The 21,756-nt window shown below is 49.4% G+C and overlaps 1 protein-coding gene across 4 annotated transcripts in view; it reads left to right on the forward strand.

The window, feature by feature from the left end:
- FLNB (filamin B) overlaps positions 1–21,756 on the forward strand; it is a 155,292-nt gene that overhangs the window by 126,159 nt on the left and 7,377 nt on the right. For all 4 annotated transcript variants that reach the window (XM_027863927.1, XM_027863928.1, XM_027863929.1 and 1 more), the window contains 12 exons: positions 575–715; positions 1,694–1,822; positions 2,849–3,022; positions 3,470–3,628; positions 4,274–4,477; positions 5,169–5,321; positions 5,433–5,555; positions 7,554–7,820; positions 10,627–10,764; positions 10,858–10,973; positions 14,443–14,575; positions 16,737–16,913. In XM_027863927.1, coding sequence (XP_027719728.1) covers positions 575–715; positions 1,694–1,822; positions 2,849–3,022; positions 3,470–3,628; positions 4,274–4,477; positions 5,169–5,321; positions 5,433–5,555; positions 7,554–7,820; positions 10,627–10,764; positions 10,858–10,973; positions 14,443–14,575; positions 16,737–16,913 — 1,914 coding nt within the window. The remainder of the gene's footprint in view (positions 1–574; positions 716–1,693; positions 1,823–2,848; positions 3,023–3,469; positions 3,629–4,273; positions 4,478–5,168; positions 5,322–5,432; positions 5,556–7,553; positions 7,821–10,626; positions 10,765–10,857; positions 10,974–14,442; positions 14,576–16,736; positions 16,914–21,756) is intronic.

Consider the following 21,756-nt stretch of genomic DNA (forward strand, 5'->3'; position numbering starts at 1 on the left):
CCTGAGTTCAAATCCTAAGCCTGAGGCATTTTCTAGCTGGGTGACTGGGCAAGTCACTTAATGTCTGTCTGACCAAGTTTCCTTAGCTGTAAAATGGGGATCAGAATAGCCCCCACCTCCCAGGGTTATTGGGAGGATAAAATGAAATTACCCTTGTAAAGAGCACTTTACACATTGTAAGTTTATATAAATGCTAGTTATTATTACTATCATTATGGTTATTATTTTTAAAATGGATGTTTCTGTTAAGCCATGCTTGCACCCCGGCTCCCTTCAGGTCAGTTCTTACATAAGCTCCCTGATGTAACGCAGTCTTCTAGAATAAATCTTACACTAGACACTTGCTGTTCTCTGTGAGAGCCAAAGAGGGGAATTTGGCCGCCATCTTCCTGTGATATGGGACCTGGCAACCTGTTAGGCTGTGTGTTTAAGTGATGAGTGCTCGGCTCGGGACGCCCCAAAATGCTCTTTTTAAAGGCTTCTCAAGCCAAAGCATCCGCCTTTTCCAGGAAGACAGCTGAAGGTCATCCACTTACGGGCCTCACTTGTCTGGTGTCTTTGCTGTGTTCTACAGGAGAAGTTCACATGCCCTCTGGAAAGATGGCCACCCCTGAGGTTGTCGACAACAAAGATGGCACCGTCACTGTTCGCTACGCGCCCACTGAGGTTGGCCTGCATGAGATGCACATTAAGTACATGGGGAACCACATCCCTGGTGAGTTGGCTTTGGCTTTATCGTCCGAACTGCTCTGTGGCAGCTCGGGCTTGGAACGCCGCGGGTGCTAATAATCGCTACCTCTTAAGGCGCCCGGGGGAGTGGAAATAGCATAGATTTTTACAAATAGAGCCAATATCCTTATAAAACCAAGCAGTGACTTTGACCTCGTTAGCCCTCGCTCCTGGGTTCTGGTAGAGAGTGTATGAAACTGGATTCATTGGCTACCCCAACATGGTGACCAAAATGAAAAGAGCGAATCAAAGGGAAGTGTGAAGAGCACGGGACATCCCAGGATGGCCCAGAGAAATGTGAAGGGGCCTCAGAGGAGGGAGACGCTGGGGAAGGACTTCCTCTAGAGGTTCCTGCCAAAGTGTATGTTGTCATGAGAGCATATCCAGGCCTCCATGGTGCCGGCTTCCCACCTGCTGGCTACTCTCCCCAACCTTATCGTTTTCTCTTGGTTTTCTAAAGTTGTGCAAAAGGCCCACTCCTTTGGGTTTTCTTCACAGAGAGCCTCAAGTTTAGTCATAACTTCGTCTTCTTTCTTTATGCTTTGGGGAATAAGGCTCAACAGTATGTAGTCTAAGTCTAGGGAGAGAAGAAAACCTTGAGCCATGGGCCTGCTTGGATTTAGGAAGACCTGGGTTCAAGCCCTGCCTCTGACGCATGCTGACGGTGACCTTGGGAAAGTCACCTCCCAGTGCCCCCGGGCAGCTCTAAGAGCAGAAGCCAGAGGTAGATAAGTCACCAGTTTGTATGCCTGGGGAGGCTTTCCTATTGATTAGTGAGCATTAATTAAGTGCCTGCTGTATGAGGCTCCCTGCCCCCAAGGAGCTTACTCTGTGGGCGCCAGACCCAGAGTGAACTAAAACAAACCAGCAAAAGCAGAGACTGAAAGCTGGTAAGTCGCCAGCTCGTGCGTGTTAGAGGTGTGCTTATCGGCCTTCCCTTCTTCTTCATTTTGTGAACCTAAAGAGAGCCCCTTGCAGTTCTACGTGAACTACCCAAATAGCGGCAGCGTGTCAGCGTACGGGCCGGGCCTGGTGTACGGAGTCGCCAACAAGACCGCCACCTTCACCATCGTCACCGAGGACGCCGGAGAGGGTGAGTGCCTGGGGCTGGCAGGAGCTAGCAGGAATCTTCCTGTCCCGCTCTGTCCTTCCCTCTGGTTTTTGTCTTCCCTGCATCTGTTCAAGTCTGTTTACAGAACAGAATGCCATGAAACGGATTTTGAGTCCAAACAGCCTGAAATTCTGATCCTTCTTCCCTCCCCCTCCTCTCCCGCTCTATAAACTCACAGAGATAGAGATAGATATGTAACATTAATACTGGCAATAAAGTACTTCCTCCTAATACATATGTAAAAAGATAGTTAATACTTCCAATAAAGCATATATATGTATATATAAAATTAATACCTCTAATAAAGTCCTTTCTCACACGCACACACACACAATACTTCCAGTAAAGTCCTTCCTGGCAAATATAATATGATATGACATATTACTTCGTATTTAGATGTATGTATACAATACATTTGTGCATATAATATACACCCATATAAATTAAGAACTCCAGTGAAGTCCTTCCTGGTGTATATATACTATATATTACATTCATGTATATATACATATACATTTATAGAATTAATTCCTCTCAAAAAGTGTGTGTAAAAACTGTGTGCATCCAATAAAATCCTTCCTGGTACCCCCTGCCATCAACGTGGCCCTGAATTTTCAAGGACTGTGGCATTGGCCTCAGCACCTTTCTCATTAGACTGTCTACGGAGGCATGGAAGGGTTGCCGTGTGTGCTGATGAAGGGAATACTCTCCCTAAATCTCATACGGCAGTGACCTTGTGCAATGCTGAGAGATGGTGCCTGGTAGAGTGTGTGTTGATTTTTCCTGTCTTCCACGCTGGAAGCCAGTGGGCCGTGTGGTTTTCCAGCTCCCACGGGGCCATCCTTAGGGCAGAGTTGCCTCTGTTGCTCAAAATGGCAGCCAGCATCTCATTGGTTCACATGGTCGATCAGTGTTCCCCCCCCCCCCCCACCAGAAGCGATATGTTCTGGCTGCCCCTGTCCCGATGACTGTCCCCGCTAAAAACAGGGAGCCTCTTCTGTCTGACAGGTGGGCTGGACTTGGCCATCGAGGGGCCTTCCAAGGCCGAGATCAGCTGCATTGACAACAAGGACGGCACCTGCACCGTGACCTACCTGCCCACGCTCCCTGGCAACTACAGCATCCTCGTGAAATACAACAACAAGCACATTCCTGGCAGCCCCTTCACAGCCAAGATCACAGGTAGGGGAGCGCCGGCTGGCCACGGAAGCCCAGGGCAAGGTCTCTGCCGCTTCTCTGGTGCCCGTCCCTGGGGGTGCGCTTGGGATCTCTACAGTTCTGAGTTAGATGTTGAGGTAGAAGGACCTCAGAGGACGTTTTGTCCAAGCATTGCCCAGAGTCCGTCGCTGACCCTCCAGGCATTCTCTACAACTTGTAGAACTGCTCACATAAAATAGAGATCTGGGGGGAGGACGTGTTGAAGTCATACATTTCCTTCCTACATCGATGGGGCCCTGTGAAGTTTACTTAGAGCTGATGCTTGATCACACAGTAGGTCTTAAAGTGTGTTGTATGTAGCATAAAGTGCAGAGTAATTAATCTGAGCTGTGGGGTGTGTGTGTGTGTGTGTGTGTGTGTGTGTGTGTGTGTGTGTGCACGCGCGTGCGTGTGCCCTCGGACACGTCCCAGACAACAACAGGAGATGTTCCCAAGTGAAGCTGGGCTCAGCTGCTGACTTCCTGCTGGACATCAGTGAAACTGACCTGAGCACACTGACCGCCAGCATCAAAGCCCCGTCGGGCCGCGATGAGCCCTGCCTCCTGAAGCGGCTCCCAAACAACCACATTGGTGAGTCAGCGGCCAGCGCCAGTCTCCCGGCTGTGGCTTTGTTTTTCTTGGGGTTGGGGGGAGAAATGAAGCAAGTGCCCTGGGCTACCCCTAGAAAGAGTCCCTTCCTTGGAGGTCTCCAAATAAAGCCTAGATGTCCACCTGGCACTTACAGTGTTGGAGGGAAGGGGGCAGGATTTCCTTTTTTACGGACAAAGATGGCCTCCGACTGGGATGATGCCCTGTCATTGTGTTTCTCATGATTCTTCTTATCCTAAAACTGCTATTTGGCACATTTGGGAAAAAAAACCCAACAAACCAATATGAGCTGAAGTATTTTTATTTGTATTTTTCTATCCTCAATGTTAATAGCATCCCTTGAAATGGATAGTGCTTTAGGACAGGGACTTTTAACCTGGGGAGTATGATTTCAGGAGTCCATGGCTTGGATGGGAAAAAGAAATGACATTTTAATTTTCACTGACTCCTAACTGAAATCTAGTATTTCCCTCAATTATTTAAAAACATGATTCTGAGAAGCACAGGCTTCAGCAGGCTGCCCAATGGGCACGATCCCTATTCGTGAAACCAGGGGTGGGACTCATGGCCTTGGGGTTCACGGTTCCCTTTCTTCCCCTGAAACTCCGTTGTTTCCGTTTCTTTCAGGCATTTCTTTCATCCCGCGGGAAGTCGGGGAACACCTGGTTAGCATTAAGAAAAACGGTAGCCATGTGGCCAACAGCCCTGTATCCATCATGGTGGTGCAGTCCGAGATTGGAGATGCCCGGAGGGCTAAAGTCTCAGGCCGGGGCTTGACCGAAGGACGCACTTTTGAAATGTCAGACTTCATCGTCGACACAAGGGATGCAGGTCAGTCTGCCTGCTTCGGTACCACTAGGGAAAAGCCCAGAGGCTTCAGCCCAGTCTGGTTCCCTCTCTGGCTAAGCAGCATCTTCTGTCCCCAAAATCCCCTTGTCCTCTAAAAGGTCAGTAGTTTGGGCATCTAAGCTGCTGGCTTACTCTCATTGAGAGACGGTGTGGCACAGTGGATAGGGTGTTGGGTCAAGGAGATCCGGGTTCAAGTCCTTTATTAGATACTTGCTAGCTGTGTGACCCTGGACAAGTCTCGTAACATCTCTCTTTCTCCGTTTTTCATTGGTAAAAAGAAAGGGTTGGGCTTGGTGGCCTCCATGGTCCCATGATCCCCTAAGCCCATGCTGAGTTCACTTGCCGGAAACATGCTGAAGTGTTCTCAGCAGTCTGGTGCAGAATCTTCTCTGTGCCCTTCCCCTGTCTCCTTGACTTAGGGTCGGACCCAAGGCCAGCAGCGCCCCCGTGTCTGGGGTTTTCTGAATCCAGGGGGGGTGGGAGGGGCTTTGGGTTCTGGCAGCAAATGAGAAGCCTCAGCCATAGAGGCCTGCTCTGCATTAAGAAATTTGGCTCTGGGATGGGCGTGCGTGTCGACGTCTGCAGGTGGAGCCTCTGTTTTCTCTGATCTGGCTATTTGGGACCTAAGAGCCCCCCGTATCTAGTTAGAAAAACGAGAATGTGTGTCCTTCAGGTTATGGCGGCATCTCCTTGGCAGTGGAGGGGCCAAGCAAGGTTGACATCCAGACAGAAGACCTTGAAGATGGAACCTGCAAGGTCTCCTACTTCCCTACGGTACCAGGGGTTTACATTGTGTCCACCAAGTTTGCAGATGAACACGTCCCAGGTATACGAGCCGGCTTTGGCGGTGGGGGCCGGGGGGGTCCCCCAGCTTACATGGTAAGCCCTTGGGATGTGCCCCCTCCCACACACAACTTCACGAAGACCTTCCTTGCAGGGAGTCCCTTCACTGTGAAAATCAGCGGAGAAGGCAGGGTCAAGGAAAGTATCACCCGCGCAAGCCGGGCACCGTCGGTGGCGACTGTTGGGAGCATCTGTGATCTCCACCTGAAAATCCCAGGTAAACAAGGACAGCGTGTGTCGGGGTCTTCCAGAGCCCTGGACGCTGTGAAGGATCAGCAGCGGCCTTGGGAGAAGGACGGGGTCCCCCGAGGGGAGGAAGGAGGAGTGCAGGCCCGATGGCAGTTCGTTGACTAAGTCTCTTCCCTGCCAAGCTGGCCGAGAAACGTCTCCGGGTCCCACGGCACCCAGGGACTGGCTGAGAAAGGTGGCCCTGGGCCTTTGAGAGAGGGATGACCGCATGTGCCAACGGGCCTCAAATACTAGTCACTCAGTGGAAAATAAGGTTGGATAAAGGCTCCTTTTGTCTCCCAAGATGCCTCACTGTGGAGTTGCACAGGGCTTCCCACGGGCAGGCAGAGCCCCCTCTGCTGAAAAATGAAATCTCCTGACTCCTCCCATCGGGAAGTGCTTTCCCCCCCAGTAAAGAAGACTGGACCACACCAAGGGCTTTTAACCTGGGGTCCTTGGAAACTTGGCTTTTTTTGTTTTTTGTTTTTGATGTGGATAAGTATTTCAGAATAATTGGTTTTCTTGCTGTGGATTTCATTTATGCATTTAAAAACATCATTCTGAGAAGGGGTCCACAGGCGTCACTAGACTGCCCATGGAGTACAGGACACCGAAAAGGTTAAGAAGCCCTGATCTGAACTGTGGTGTCATATCACTCCATCCTTAGCGTGTTATTTGCATGTGCAAAGCCTGGAGCATACTAGGCCCTTAGAATACATCTTAGAACACATCTCTCTTGGGGTATCATTTCTTTCTTCCTTCCTTCCTCCTTCCCTTCCCTTCCTCTCTCTTTCTTCCTATTTTTTCTTTTTTTTTGGTCGTGTTTTTCCTAGTTGCTTAGTACCAAATGACTCTTGGGAGAATCTCTCTCCCTTCTTTGCCTTACTTACCCTTCCCTGTCTCCCAAGTGGAAGGAGCCTCACTGGACCCCAGCGGTGCATGGTGGTCTGCTAGTATCAGCCAGGTTTTCCTCCTTTGTCTTTGGGACTCCCAACAATTGAAATTCTGGGCACCAGTGATGCTGAGGGGAAGGTGTCGTAGGGAAATGGACGCCTTCAGAGTGTCCGTCATGCAGTGGACGATGACCGCCTCGTCTATGTCACAACCAGTGGGGTTCACACGGAGCAAACCCTTTATTTGGGGAATGGAAATGAGCAAATGCTCTCCTTGCCTAGGGCAGGTGGTTTGAAGCCGGGTTTTCATTTAGGTGGGACCTTTGAGCTCCTGGGGAGCTGAGGTGTTTTGATTATGCTTAGGTTTCACTTTATCGTTGAAGACTGAGGTAGATGAAAAATGAAAAAGCATTTCCTAAGCTGCACCTTTCTCTTCAAATATCATTGTCTTGTTGCATGAGGGGAATGACATAGTTCCTTGATGGGAGGAATCTAGAGACTTGCGGGTGTGCTAGTTCTACCCATGTGTGAAGACCCCACCCCCAGTCCCGAGGCAGCGCGATTGGACCCCCTCCCCTGTTGTCTCCCTCACTCAGCCCAGGCATTTGTGTCCAAATTAGTGCTGCTTGATGACTCGCTACATTGTAACAGCTTGGGCTCTTGCTTGGCTCTGCCAGACAGAGCTGGGTCCAGGAGGGCGGTAAAAATAATACCCCTGCCGGGCCTGGGATGCCCCTGAAGGCTCCCTGCTCCGCCGCTAAAGACCTCTTAGAGACAATAAGGCTGATCAGTCCTGTTTCCAAGATGGAAGCAAGGTGTGTGGGCAAACCTCATCAGGACAGCCTCATCAATGCCTCAGCAAGCATTTATTAATCAACTACTGTGTGCCAGGCCCTGTGCTAGTAGTTGAGAATACAGAGGCAGAAGTGGCATAGTCCCTGCCCACAAGGAGCTTCCGTTCTCAGGACTGTGTGCCACTGGCCCATCATGCCTTGTACTGCATGTTCCACTGGGTGGAATGTGCCCTGTTCCCCTCCCCCACTCGAATGTCATTTATTACATACACTCTTTTTTTTTTTTAACTTTCCCCAAAGAAATAGACAGTGCAGACATGTCGGCCCACGTCACCAGCCCCTCTGGACGCATGACCGAGGCGGAGATTGTACCCATGGGGAAGAGCTCCCACTGTGTCCGATTTGTACCCCAAGAGATGGGGGTACACACGGTGAGCGTCAAATACCGAGGGCAGCACGTGACTGGAAGCCCGTTCCAGTTTACAGTTGGGCCTCTGGGCGAAGGGGGTGCCCAGAAAGTCCGAGCTGGAGGCCCAGGCCTCGAGAGAGGAGAAGCAGGAGTACCAGGTGAGAAGCGTCGGTGAATTTGCTCTCCCAAGAACAAAAAATAGAGGGCCACCATGGCCTGAGTCATATGGAGGACCTTCTCAGGGACCATGCCATCCTTCTATGACCAAGCAACCAGAAGACTGAGGCCCTATGAGGTCCAGTGACTTAACCAGGGTTACACATAATAAGCAAATAGCATTAAAGTCTTCTAAAAGTGGAAACATCTGCTAAAGAAACCACTTTTGGTCATTTTGGTCTCATAATGGGGAACCAGAGGGGAGGATTCATGAACACAATGGTAAAAGTCCCTTCAAGACTCTCAAATGGCTCTTTTGGGAGAAAAGCAAAGAGAAAATGTGCACACACGAGTGTGATTCTGATTTGGTTTGTTAGTCAATGAGCATTTACTAAGGGCCTATGTACCAGGTACTGTGCTAAGCCCTGGGGACGCACGGAAAGCCCAAAGACAGTCCCTGCCCCCAAGGAGCTCCCAGTCCAACGGGGGAGACATCATGCAAACAACCATGTGCAAAAAAGACATAGACGGTTTTGGAGATAATCAGCAGACGGAAGGCATTAAGGGAGAATCGGAAAAGTCTTGTTGTAGAAGGTGGGATTTTAGCTGGAATGGGAAGGGATCCATGAGGGAAAGATGAGGAAGGCGAGCCTTCCAGGCATGGGGAACAACCAGTGGAAATGCATAGAGTGAGAAGACGGAAGGGCCAGGAGGCGAGTCTGTGTCACGGGATTAAAGAGTGCATGGTGGGGGTGATGGTGGTGAAAGGTGTAAGAAGACTGGGAGAAGGGGCAGGATAAGTTATAAAAGACTTTGAATGCCAACAGAAGGTTTTATATTCGATCCTTGAGGTGACAGAGAGCAACTGTGCTTTATTTATCGGGGTGGGGATTGAGAGAGACATTATCAGGTCTCTACCTGATTATGACGGCTGAATCAGATTATGGACTGGTGAGGGAGAGAGACCAACCAGAATGCTGTTGAAAAAGAGTCCAGGTGTGGAGTGATGAGGGCCTGCCTACACATGGATGGATGGTGGCAGTGTCAGGGGAGAGAAGGGGGCATAGATACATGCAAGGGATGTGATGAAGGTAAAATCTACAAAACTTGGCACCATTTTGGATACAGGGGATGACACCTCTGTTGTCTGCCTGGGTGACTGGTAGTGATGATGGTGGTGCCCTCGGCAGTAACAGAGAAACTTGGAAGCAGGGAGATTTTAGGGGGAAACGTAGTAAATTCAGTTTGGGGCATGTTGAGTTTAAGATGTCTATGGGACATCCAGTTGGAGATGTTTGAAAGGCAGCTGTAATGTGAGTGTGAAGGCCAGGAGAGAGCCTGAAGGTGAGATGGAGAAGTCGTTCTGAGAATCAGCAGTGTGGAGATGACCAGTGAAAACCATGGGAGTTGATGAAATCCCAGAGTCAAAAAACATAATGGCAAAAGAGAAGAGGGGCTGGCACAGAGCCTGGGGAGACACTTGGGTCCCTTCCACTTCTAAATCTGCAGCTGGTCAATTGTTTTTAGAAACTGGAAAAAATCGTATATTGCCAAACGTGTAATTAGAACAAATGTTCTTGTTCCCATCTCTTCCCCTGGTGGTGGGGAAGGGGTTAGAATGGAAGGGGATCCATGAGACTATAAGGAAATCAACCCTGAATCGCAGGTTTATCATGACCTGATAACAAGGGTCAGAGGTCGTGGGCTTAAAACTTTATTTATTAGTATTTTATTTTTTCCAATTACATGAAAAGACAATTTTTTAAAAGATTTCATTTTTTAAATGAAACATTCATTTCTTGAAAGATTTTGAGTTCCAAATTTTTCTCCCTCCCTCTCCTCACTCCCCAAGATGGCAAGCAATCTGACATAGGTTATATCTGTGCAATCGTGTAAAACGTATTTCCACATTAGTCATGTTGTAAAAGAAGAAACAGAATAAAAATAAATAAATTGATTTTTTTTTTTTGGAGGCAGTTTGAGTTACGTGATTGTGTTACAGACACACAGCTAGTAAGTGTCAGGGCCGGATTTGAACTCAGGTCCTCCTGACTTCAGGGCTGATGCTCTATCCATTGCACCATCTAGCTGTCCTTTCCAGTCTTCTTACACCTTATTCTCCAACATTATTCTCTTCAGTCCAGTAACCCTGGCCTCCTGTCTGTTCCACAAACAAGATATTCCATCTCTTGGCTCTGAAAGTTTTCTCTAGATGTCCCCCATGCCTGGGAGGCTCCTGCCCCTTGACTCAGACTATTGACCTCTCTGGCTTCCTTTAAGTCCCAACTAAAATCCTACCCTCTATGGGAGGCTTTCCCCAGCCCCTCTCAATTCTAGCACTTTCTGTCTGTTAATTATTTCCAATTTATTCTATATGTAGCTTGCTTTGTATATTTGTTTGCATACCATTTCCCTCACTGTAGTGTGGGCTCCTTGAGGCATGGACTGTCTTTGGCCTCTTTTTGTATGCCTATCCCTTAGCACACTGCCTGGCACGTAGTAGGTGCTTACTAAATGTTTATTCAGTTGAACTGGTCACTGGTGGAGTATGGAATGTCTGGATTCAGGGCACACCTGTGTAACTCTGGGCAAGTCACTTGAGCTCTGCATTTTCCAGGCACGTCTATAAGACTGTCAATAACAGATAGCTTCCCGTCTACATTAGTGGAGGACATTTCCATTCCAGGTGTCCCTGGGATCATATGTGCAGGGCAAAAAGCAGGAGGCTGGGGTGGGGAGGTGATACCTGGAAAAAGAACACTTGGGCTTCCTTTGAGCCTTAACCGTGTGTATGCCTGCTGTTTCCAGCTGAATTTAGCATTTGGACCCGAGAAGCAGGGGCCGGGGGCCTCTCGATTGCTGTGGAAGGACCAAGTAAAGCCGAAATCACCTTTGACGACCATAAAAATGGGTCGTGTGGTGTGTCTTACATTGCTCAAGAGCCTGGTACGTCCTCAGCGCAAGTGGGGGGCGTGAGCTGCATTGGGAAAAGATGCTCCTCTGGGCTCCCTGATCTAACCCAGCCTTCCTGTCTCGTAGGTAACTACGAGGTGTCCATCAAGTTCAACGATGAGCACATTCCAGAAAGCCCCTACTTGGTTCCCGTCATCGCCCCTTCTGACGACGCCCGCAGACTCACTGTTATGAGCCTTCAGGTGAGACATAAGGAAACATCTGGCTGCTTGACCACAGACTGGCTAATCGGGACCTTGTTCTTCAGATCCTCTCCCATATGTCTTTCCCAGACAAAGGGACCTGTCCATTGAGTCAAGAGTTTCCAGTGATCAGAGGCTACCCCCCTTCCCCGATTTTTTTTTCCCCAACCATAGAATAGGCCTAGCAATGGGTATGTTCCCTAAAACTCCTTTGGCCTTCAGGACCGAGGCTGGGAAAATCAAGGCTGTAATAAGTTATTTCTGTCTAGGGGCATAGCATCATTGCTTTCAAGCTGGACAGTCTCAGAAGCGATTTACTCCAATCCCCTGATTTTACGGTTGAAGAGCCTGAGGCCCAGAGAGCTTAAGTGAATTTCCTATGGCCACACAGCTAGTCTGTCCCAGAGGCCGCACTTGAATCTGTCTCCATGTCCTCTTGTTCCCTCTAAGGCTTCTGTGGTTTTCAAAGAACTCACCTCACAGTAGCCCTGCGTGAAAGGTGGGGGTAGAAGTTTTGTTTATCCAAATTATATTCATCAAGAAACTGAGGTCCAGAGAGTTTGTGGCTTGCCCATGGCCACATGGATTTAAGTTCAAACTTGAACTCAGATCTTTTAGGGAGTCAGCTAAAGAAAACATTTGTTGAGTTCTTGCTATGAGCCAGGCCCTGGGCTGAGCTCTGGGGTTACAAATGCAGGGAAACAAGATGGCGCTTATAGCTGAATTTTTCGCTTTTGGCCTCTAACTACAAGGGCTCCTTCTACTGGGCCATTCTTGGTCTAATTGGATTTTCTAGGCTGGAGCAAGTTCTCTCTACATGACCAAACCTAACTCTGATATCTTGGGTGCTGGGAATGTAGACTGGTCCATGATCCAGCTGTAGGAAAGGCATTCAGGAACCAGGTAGAGTTGTGCTGGGCTGCCTGGGATCCAACTTACTCACCAGGAGAGAGTGAGAAACATCATGCTTGCTTGTTAGACAAGCCATTTCCTGAGGTGTCTGGCTGATATTTGGACAGCTGGCTCTAACTGGCCCTAGAGCTTCTTCTTGGAAATTAATCCTTGTTCCCTATGCTAAGGGGAAAGAAAATCCAGGTATCACCTATCCCCAGGACATTGAACCAAAAGCCAGTCACCAAAGGCTCTCAGTTGACAGGCATTGTGTTTATCTCAGGAAACTCCTTGGGTCAGTGTGGACCACAGAAGAAGGAATGCAGAACCTGAGCCCATGGAAGAGCCCCTCTGGTTAATGAGGCCATTCTAATAGCTTCATTTCTGAACCTTCCAAGCCTCTTGTCAGCCACAAGTCATGGTCCCTTGGTTAAGATCTCGTGAAAAGTGAAATTGTTTTTTCTGCCCTTGTAAGTCCTTCTTGTGAAGACTTGTGTCATCCTTGGCTTTGATCCCAAGTTTGAATTTAATCACTAACCAATAATGAGATGCAATAGTGCCTGCCTGGTTGATGAAATTGTAATTTCCTGAGATCCGTCTGCTTCACAGTGAGAACAGAGACCAGTTCTCCGCCCTGCCCCCGGTCAGGAAGAGTCCCCCTCCCACCCCCCTACCTCCCCTTCCAGTCCCCCGGAAGAAGAACAAGGTTTCTGATTAGTTGTCGTGGTTTTGATGTTTTTCTTGTGTTTCATTTAAAGACTGCTTGACAGGAATTTCTGTCTTTGCCAGCCAAACAAAGCCTACAGAGGGAGATAATGCACTAATCTGCTGAGGGCACAGGAGATGGTCCCCAGCATGTCTCAAGCCTTCTGGGCTGTTTATCTCCCTCTTCAGGTTTTAGGGGCCAACAGACAGGTTCGTGGAACATACGGGGCATGCCCCTCCTGGACACCCTTGGCTAGAAGTATGTATATATTTGGGGACAGCTTCTCATAATGAGTTGGCCATCAATATGAAATGCTCCTAAGTCAATTGGCCTATTGTACTGCTGTGAAAAGGGATGATGGAAGATGGAGGAGTGTTTCAATACTGACCCACGCTCTCCTGAGGCCATCTACTGAATGGGGCATGCATTTTTTATGGCAAATATGTGTGGCAACGTCTGGTGTGAGTTAGACTTTTTTTCCCCCCAAATGTTAGATTTTTCTAGTAATAATCTCAGATTCTTGGATGGCCCCTTGAGCTTATTGGTATCCACCAAGACACAGCACAGCCCACCCACCTTCTTATCCTTCATGAATTCTGTTCATGTCCTCCCTATGGGATCTAACCAGTACACTAGAAACCTTCCTCTGTGTCCCTAGAAAAAACCTACTTGGGATTTGTTATCTATCGTGGCATTTAGATAACCCTGAGTCCCAATAGACCACAAGCCGTAGCATGTTCTCCAGATCTGGAGAAGCTTCACGTATGATCCTGGCATGAGACTGAGCCTGCCCACAGAGGACCAGCCTAGGACATGTCCAGGGGATACTGCTAACCCCACAGGATGGCCACTAAAGCACCCAACCATTTACAGACTAGAACCAGTGTCTAGGAAGGAAAAGGGCCTTGATAACCAGAGATTTACTTCAAACTCCAGTTGTGGTTTTGGGAATGAAGAGAGGGGCTGCCCTCAGGTTAGAACTGCATTCTGACTCTCTGGTCAGTGGGCCCAAGATATATGCTTTGTGTGTTGTGGCCTCACACCAGCAGCAACTTGCTTCTGCATAATTCTTTGTTCTTATGCAGTTCTCGAGCAAACGTAAAAAGAAAAATCAGGTGTTTTCAAGGGAGGCGCCAATGGACGAGAGAAAGAACTTGGCCCTAGAGTCAAAGGTTCTGGGTTCAGATTCTGCCTCTTTTTCCTTGGGGAAGTCATTTAACCCGCTTGGGCCTCACTTCCTCTAAGTATAAAATGATGGGGCTCGACTCTCTGGCCTCTGAGACGTCTTCACCTCCAGATAATGAAAATGTCCCCAAAACTAAGGCAGAGAATGAGCGACTGCCCAGATCAGAGGAGGATCGGTGTGTTGCTTCACTCGAGGTCACCTGTCACTGAGGGCCACACTTGACACTCTCCTGAAAGGCTTCTTTAGTCCTGAAACAGACTTACAAGGGAGATTTGGTCAGATCCCTAGGGTGGCCCTTCATGGGCTGTTGAGCCTTTCCTGTGAGCGTTTCTTACCCTCTTGGGGAATGTGCCCAAACAGTGTTGGGGTCTGTTCCCCTCCCCCACAGCGTATTCAGGGCTCTGGACAGTGTGCCTCGTTGACTGGGGACTTGAGTCTCTGAAGTAGGGAGATTAGTTAAGGAACCGTCTCCAAGGGGTGGGTAAAAGGCTGTAGGACCACGTTAGTGGTCACTTCCAAAGTCGCCATGCTTCGACTTTGAGCCTTGTCTGAGTGATCTCCCATCAGCAGTGTCACAGCCTATCTGTGTGTGAACTGGCTGTCCTCGACTTCCATTCGGAGTGCTCCAAATGATTTAGAGAAAAATTCCAGAAAGTAATAATTCATCTGATGTCTTAAATACTCAGGAATCTGGATTAAAAGTTAACCAACCAGCGTCCTTCGCTATAAGGTTGAATGGGGCCAAAGGCAAGATTGATGCAAAAGTCCACAGCCCCTCTGGTGCAGTTGAAGAATGCCACGTTTCTGAACTGGAGCCAGGTAAGAAAAGTGCTTCTGAGAACTGCACCCCTCCCACGAGAGCACAATGTCACATCGGCTCCATGGATGGGGGGCGGGGTGGGGGAAGGAAGGGCAGGTTCTCACTGCCGACAGCCGAAAGGGAGGAGGCACATCTACAGGTGGAAGACAGCTCCACAAAGATCCGTTTGTCCTCCAGGTGGGAGGGCGGCGGCCAGACCCATTTCACCATCGCTCATCCTGCCCCGTCTCCATTTAACATAGCCTTGCAGATAGCTTTCGTTGTTGGCCCTGTGAAGATATTTGAAAACTTTCCTGGACTCGTGGGGGGAGGGTAAACAGGTTCACCCACTTACAGGGCAGTTTTGGTTTTGTTTTATCTGAATGGGCTAATGGTCAGTGTGTGTCAAAGCCGGGAAGAATGAGGGCCACCTCCTGCCTCCGACGTCTCTGGGCTGAATTACCCACGGAGAGTCAGTTGACCTCAGTGCCCTCGGCAGCTCTCTGAAGACTACAAGTTGCTCAGAGATGCTTCCCTCCATTGGTTGGGGGATTCACCTCCTCCTGGAGTTACTTTTAACCCCCAAATCCCAAGTCCAGCCCCTGCACCTGTGCTTTGTCTGTGACGCTGAATAGATGGGAATTTTACTCAACATTGTAGAGCCCTGGAACAGCCCTCACAGCAAGCTGGTGTGTGGCCGATTTGGCCCATTCTCCTGGGAGAACTGTCTGGGGTAGTGTTGAACTGGAGGTCTCTTCGGGTAAAGAGTTCTCCGAGTGTGCGGCTCCTTTCCTTCTGCCCCCGACAATTGGAATTGTTAGCTGATGCCCAGAAATTGAGCAGGCCCATCCCTCTGCCCTCTCCCCACAACGGCTCCTTGCTCCCACAGACTCTCTATTGGCTGTGTCGCACTGAACACATCTCCCAAGCCTCGAGAGGGCCTCCCAGAGGCTGTGCCAGGGTCGAGGCACAAGATCTGGCTGGTTCTCCTGAACTGGAGAGATGCCAGCTTGGCACGAGGTGGGACGGCTGGTCTGAGGACCAGCGGAGTGAAGCGTGGACCACATCGCTACCTGCTAAAAGCCTGTCCCGTCGGCGGTTTTTATTTTTTTAGCCCCTACAGTTCTTGAAAATGTCCACTTATAGAGGGTCTGTAGTCTGCATATAAATGGGAAGAAGCTGATGGAATCGTAGACTTTTCAAAGTGATATTTTGAATCCAGCTTCAGAAGGCTCCCTTCGGTCAAGTGTCCAAGTTGACAAGCCCTGAGAGGGGTGCTCATGAGACAGCCTCTCCTGTTTGGAGTTAGAGGACCTGAGTTCAGATGGTGCTAACTGAGTGACCTTGGTCAAGACCCGCTTTGGTTCTTGGTGTCCAGTTTTATAAAATGAAGGGGTCAGCCTAGATAATTTCTAAGGTCCCTTCCAATTCCTAATCTGGGATGACCCTTATGTCCCTCATTTCAGGAACAGGGATAGAGATGAGACCTGTGGTTTTATCGGTTTAGGGAACTCCCAGAAGAGGAAATTCCCTCTACTAATGCAGCTTGGCACTTGTTCTGCAGAATGCCTAGCGCACCAACATATTAAGTGATTTGGCCAGGACCATGTAGCCAGTGTGTGTCAGAGGCAAGACTCGAATCCAGGTCTTCCTGACTCCAGCACCAGCTCTCTGTCCACTAGGCTACACCCTCCTGATCCTCATTTCATAGACCACAAAACCAGAGCCCAGAGAAGTTAAGTGAGTTGTCCAGTCTCCCAGTTAGCAAGTGGTAGAGCTGGGATCCAAAGAGAGCCTGGCCCTCTGATGACCCCACACTATGGGAAGCTACATTCTTAATAGCCAGAAGAAAGCTGCCAAGAATTTTCTTTTTCTTTCAATCCTGCCCCTAACTCCCCAGTTTATGATGCCTCCGCCCCTTTCAAGACCCCTCCAGTCCACGGAAAGCACCTGCAGTCTGACCGGGATTGCTTTATATTTTTTGTCTTTGTGTCCCAGCCCTTGGTGCAAAGCTCTCCCCAAAAGACTAGAATCGGATAAGTGTTCTGATTCTGAAGCTTACCACCATGGCATGAGTATACTGAAAAGCTGAACCAAAATCGTCTTTCCTTTGGCCTTGAGGAAGCTGTCAGTGCCAGTGAAAGACTTACTCTCCTAACCCTTCTTCTCCTTCATTTACAGACAAGTATGCGGTTCGTTTCATTCCCCATGAGAATGGCATTCACACGATCGATGTCAAGTTCAATGGCAGCCATGTTGTCGGAAGCCCTTTTAAAGTTCGTGTTGGGGATCCAGGACAAGCTGGAAACCCAGCTCTTGTCTCTGCGTATGGAGCTGGCCTGGAAGGGGGCGCCACAGGTAACTGACTGAGATACCGGGAGTGCTGATGGGGGACGGGTGTGGCTGCAATGGGTACTTTCTTTTAACACTGACCTGCTTTCCAGATCATTCTTGGTTGCTCTGCCTAGAAACAGAAGAAACTTTGGGACTTAAAGGGCTGTGGAGATGCCTTTTTTTTTTTTTTTTTTAAGGTTTTATTACACCGAACTTTGAACCTCTTTATGAACAACTAAACTCGTTTAGTGATGATTTACAATGAAATGAATTGGAGCTCATAAAGCTTCAGGGCCCTAGTTCAGCCTAGTTCAGCCACTCCTCCTACTTCTTTATGAGCCTGGTTTCAGGACGTGGCACTGATCTGTACCTTGCCCTGTTAGACCTCAGGTTCTCTGTCTTTGAGCACCTGACACTGCCTCCCTCACAAGGTTGGTTTGAACTCAGTGAGTCAGTCAGCATTGAGATCGCGTGTGATGATTGATTGATTCTGTTAAGCTCCTACTTACAGGCTTCACACCTGCATTCATGGCTTCGTACCACTGTGCTGTGATATATAGATATGGATGTTGATCTAGGCAGAGTCACTGTGCTACCTAGTTGTTTACGTATATAAAATATTTATCAACATATTACATATCAATTATATACCAATATATTGTATATCCATTGTTACATATTATATTATCAACTATTATTAATGTAATATGTATATTGCTATCCTATATGATAATAATCTTCTTCTTGTACCTGTAATACATACTGGTATGTCTCAGGCTAATCTTTCCAAGCTCCCTGACAGCGTGGCTAAGCATTGTAACGTGTAGTATCATTATTTCTTTGATATATAATATTGATATTTAAATATCAGTAGCTAAACCTCACATAAATAAAAGCTCCCTGGAGAAGGGGTCTTCGTAAGAAGAGTGTAAAGACCACAGCGTTGGAGAACCATTGTTCTATGATGAATTTCTGGGTTTAGTGGATTTCCTGAGAAGCTTATCTTGTCCCTTACTTCTGGCTTTTGGTCCTTTGACCTTAAAGAGAAGAGAGTCACAGATTTGGTGCCTGAATGGAACTTAGAGGCCATTGAATCCAACCCCTCATTTTATAGATGAAGAAACAGAAGCAAACAGATGTGAAATGACTTGCCCAGGGTCACAGGGCAGTGAAGCAGAAAAGAGGCCGTTGGATGTCTGGCTGTGTCAGCCTGGGCCGTGGGTCACGTCTCTCAGCCTCGGTTCCCTCGGGTGTGACATGAGAATACTGCTTGTACCGTCTACCTCAGGCAGGTGGGAAGAATGAGCTTTGCCAACTTAGAGCGGCTCTGTGAATGTGAGCCCTGGGTATCAGTGATACCCTGCTGTTTCTGCAGCTCCTTGGGAGTCTGTGTTCATCTGCCCTTCGAGGCTTATGCTCTAGAGGAGGGAGAAGGCTTGAGACCCCAGAGGCCACGCCTGTGAAGCCTCGTGTGGAAGGTGATTCAGTCCCAGGTGCGACTATCCACAGGGTAGCCCAGGGCCTCTCCTGGACAGCTCATCTGCGTGTTTCTCCCAACTTCTTGAAAAGGGAAATAGTCTCCTACCTTTGCAGACAACAGGTGGGCTGCGTGTCATGTTGGGATTTCAGATGCTAAGTGACCAAGGAGTGCTACCTGACCAGCAGGCTGACCCCAGGAGGTCTGGCCAAATGTGGAGAATTTGGCCGCGCCTTCTCTCTGGGATCATTCTGCCAGCTACCAGGCCCTCTCAGCAACAGAAGAGAAAGGATGCCGTGTCTGTCCAGAGAACTGTGAGCAGACCTAGTTAGAGCCAGACTAGGCAGCCCACCCTGACTCCCACCTTTAGCCCTGACCAGCTTGGAGGGCTTCCTGCTGGGACAAAGAGAGATGGCCAGTAGAGAGCCGGGCCCCGGGCACGCTTGTTTCTGCCCTCTGCTCCCCTCTTTCTGCCTCCCTTCTCTCTGAGCACACTGCGGGGCTTGGGCCTGGTCCCAGAATAACCCAGACGGGGTCTCCATGGACGGAAGGCTACTGCCTTGCTCCTTGGGCCTCAGCCTGGGACAGCAGCAATGGCTCTGTGCCCAGAGATCCAGCCCAAGCCAAGCCGTGCTGTGCCCGCCGTGCCTCGCCCACTGTTACCCCACCCTGTGCATTCATCTTTCTCCTGCTTCCTGTTGGGGTCTCACGTGGTCTCGCCTGGGGCTCAGGTTTCAGACCGATCTATGAGGGATGCAGAGAAGGAAGGAGCCTAGTCTGGGGGGGTGTTGGGGAGGAAGCCCACAGCGAGCTTGTGTGAGACCTTGGATAAATATCCCCCCCCTCAAGGGGCTCATGCCTTATTTATCCAGCAGGCCTTTTCCAGATGTCGGTTCTGACATGGCTCAGCTGGGCTGTGCACAGAATGAGAAAGGTCTCTGTCCTGCAGCTCCGAGGACTCCCGGGTCCTGGGTTCTTCTCGCTGGGCATTGGGGCTCGCTTGGCCCCAGCTACCCTCTGAGGTTCAGAGCCCAGCATGATGCACCCAGTCAATGACAAGTCTCAGAGCTGAAGGGACCACCATCAAATCCAGCTTGAATCTGACTGGGAATCCCCTGTGCGACCTCTCTGACAGGTGGACCTTCAGAATTGCTTGGGCTCCTGAGGCATCCCATTCTGCCTAAATTGCTTTCTTTGTAATGCCCACTCATTGCACTTCTAGTCTGCCCTTGGGGGCCCTTCTTACCTGGGATGGATAGCCCATCAAATACTTGCTCACGTTCTCCTGTTTCCCCCCAAAGTCTTGTCCAAGCTGAATGTTCCCAGTGGCTCCACCACGTCCTGTGGCCTGGACTTGAAGCCCTGCACCTCCCCTGGACACGCTCCAGCTTATCCTTGCCCTTCCTAAAGCGTGGCGCCCAAAGCTGAACCCAATCCTTCCGAGGCGGGCTGACCAGGACTGAGGACAGTGGGGCCGATCGCTTCCTCCTGCACACTGGGCCTCTCGCCATGTGGCCCAAGGTCACCTTAGCTTAACTTTCTTGGCTGACTTTGCTCCAGTGCCTCAATGGGCCTACAGTTCCCTCAAACCACCCCTATATCGTTTTTCGGTGAACCTGCCTAGCCTCCCCCCCCACCAAAGATGAACCTGGCTGTCTGATCCCTAGGGTCTCTCCTTAGAACTGTGTTAATAGAGAAGAAACTTTCACATCGTGCACCGTGGCTTCCCAGATTTGAATTCAGGCAAGATTTTGAATGGGTAGAACAGAGGATCCATTTGGGTTGGGATGGGGGGAGGTGGGGACATCTGTTGGCATTGATCTTGTGTAACCATTTATACTGAAAGGCAGTGGGTCTAATCTCTGCAGCTCCTGAGTCTTGTGTTTTTCTTGGGGGGTGTGGGGCGCTGCCCTTCCTTCCTTCTTGAGCCCCCCACCCTCCACTTCAAACATGCTGGAATGGAATGATTGTATCCAAAGAACAAAATAACTTTGGCACCTTCTTCCTCTCCTCTTGTTAATTCTCTGCAGCCTTGTTTGAAAACATCTGTTCTAACCTCCCGCTTCTGCTGTGGACTTTTCTTGGAAACACGCCCCTCCCCCCTTACCCACCCGCACCTTGGGACCTCCCCCTTCACTCACCCAGTGACCATTTGCCCCGGCAGCTGTGTCCACTATACCAGCCACACCGATGAGTAACTGTGACGAGACCAGCTCGAGCTTGATGGGGCATGGAGCTGGGACCCCAGATGCCGGTGGAGCTGTTGAAGGCTTTTGGGAACATCTGGATTATGTCTTTGGATGTTGCTGATTGCAGCTCCTTTGTTTTAGTGACAGCCAAAAGTAATTCATTCCCTGGAGTCACGGCTGTAATTAAACCAAAAACACTATTTTCAGCAGCTGGGTCCATTTTTTTTTTCCCCCAGAAAGGCCCCAGATTCCACCGACAGAAGCAGGTTGTGAGTGGGAATCCTTGGCTTACTTATCTCCTCCTGGGTTAGAGTAACTTCTCCTTGGAGGCACAGTCCTCATTTGGGGTCAGCATCACAACCGAGGCACAGGTGCTATTCAGAAACACACCCCTTTCATCACCCAGAGAACCTACATTCTGATCCTTTCCTGCAACTTGCTATCAGCTTGACCTTGGGCAACTCAGTTTACCTCAGTTTCCTCATTTGTGAAAAAGAGAGGGGTTAGACACACGGCCTCTGACATCCATCCCAGCTCTGAAGCTACACTCCTACAAGTCCTCCTATAGAGATGGCGGCTGGGTGTTGGTCTGGGCCATAGGAGCCAACTTGATTAAACGCAGGAAAATGTGTTGGGCAGATTTCTCTCTTAGTCTTCAGAAAGCTTGTTTGCTTTGCTGGGGACGTGATTAAGGAGCGCCCCGATCGTTAATCAGGCAGAATTGGGAAATGACGGGAAGCCCTTGGCCAAAAAGCCCGAGGGCTGAGCTTTGAAGGTGAAGTCTGTCCCTGTGCTGAACCCCTTTGGTTTGAGCGTGGATTCTGTCTCAGAGCAACTTGCAAATTCTGGTTCTTTTGTTTTCTGCCTGTGGGTCCGTGGGCCACTCACATGTTACCTCCCTGGGCCTTAGCCTCTTCATCTGTAGAATGAAGGGGTTAGCCTCAGGAAGGGAGAGAAGTGGATGAAGCATCACCGAGGAAGGACCCCAGGCAATCTCAGGCTCCTAACCACAGCACAGAAGAGCGTGTTCAGAAGGCGAGTGGGCCACAAACAAGTGCTGGACAGCATGGTATTTGCATGTCGCTGCCTTGGCACAGGCCAGTTTACGAGCACTCCACGTAGGTTATTTCGTTTGATGCTCACAACTACCCTAGGAGGCAGGCGCTGTTATTATCCCCATTTACAGATGAGGAAACTAAGG

Source organism: Vombatus ursinus, unplaced genomic scaffold (assembly GCF_900497805.2).
Source record: "Vombatus ursinus unplaced genomic scaffold, bare-nosed wombat genome assembly UNPS02014773.1, whole genome shotgun sequence".
Taxonomy (NCBI): Eukaryota; Metazoa; Chordata; class Mammalia; order Diprotodontia; family Vombatidae; genus Vombatus; species Vombatus ursinus.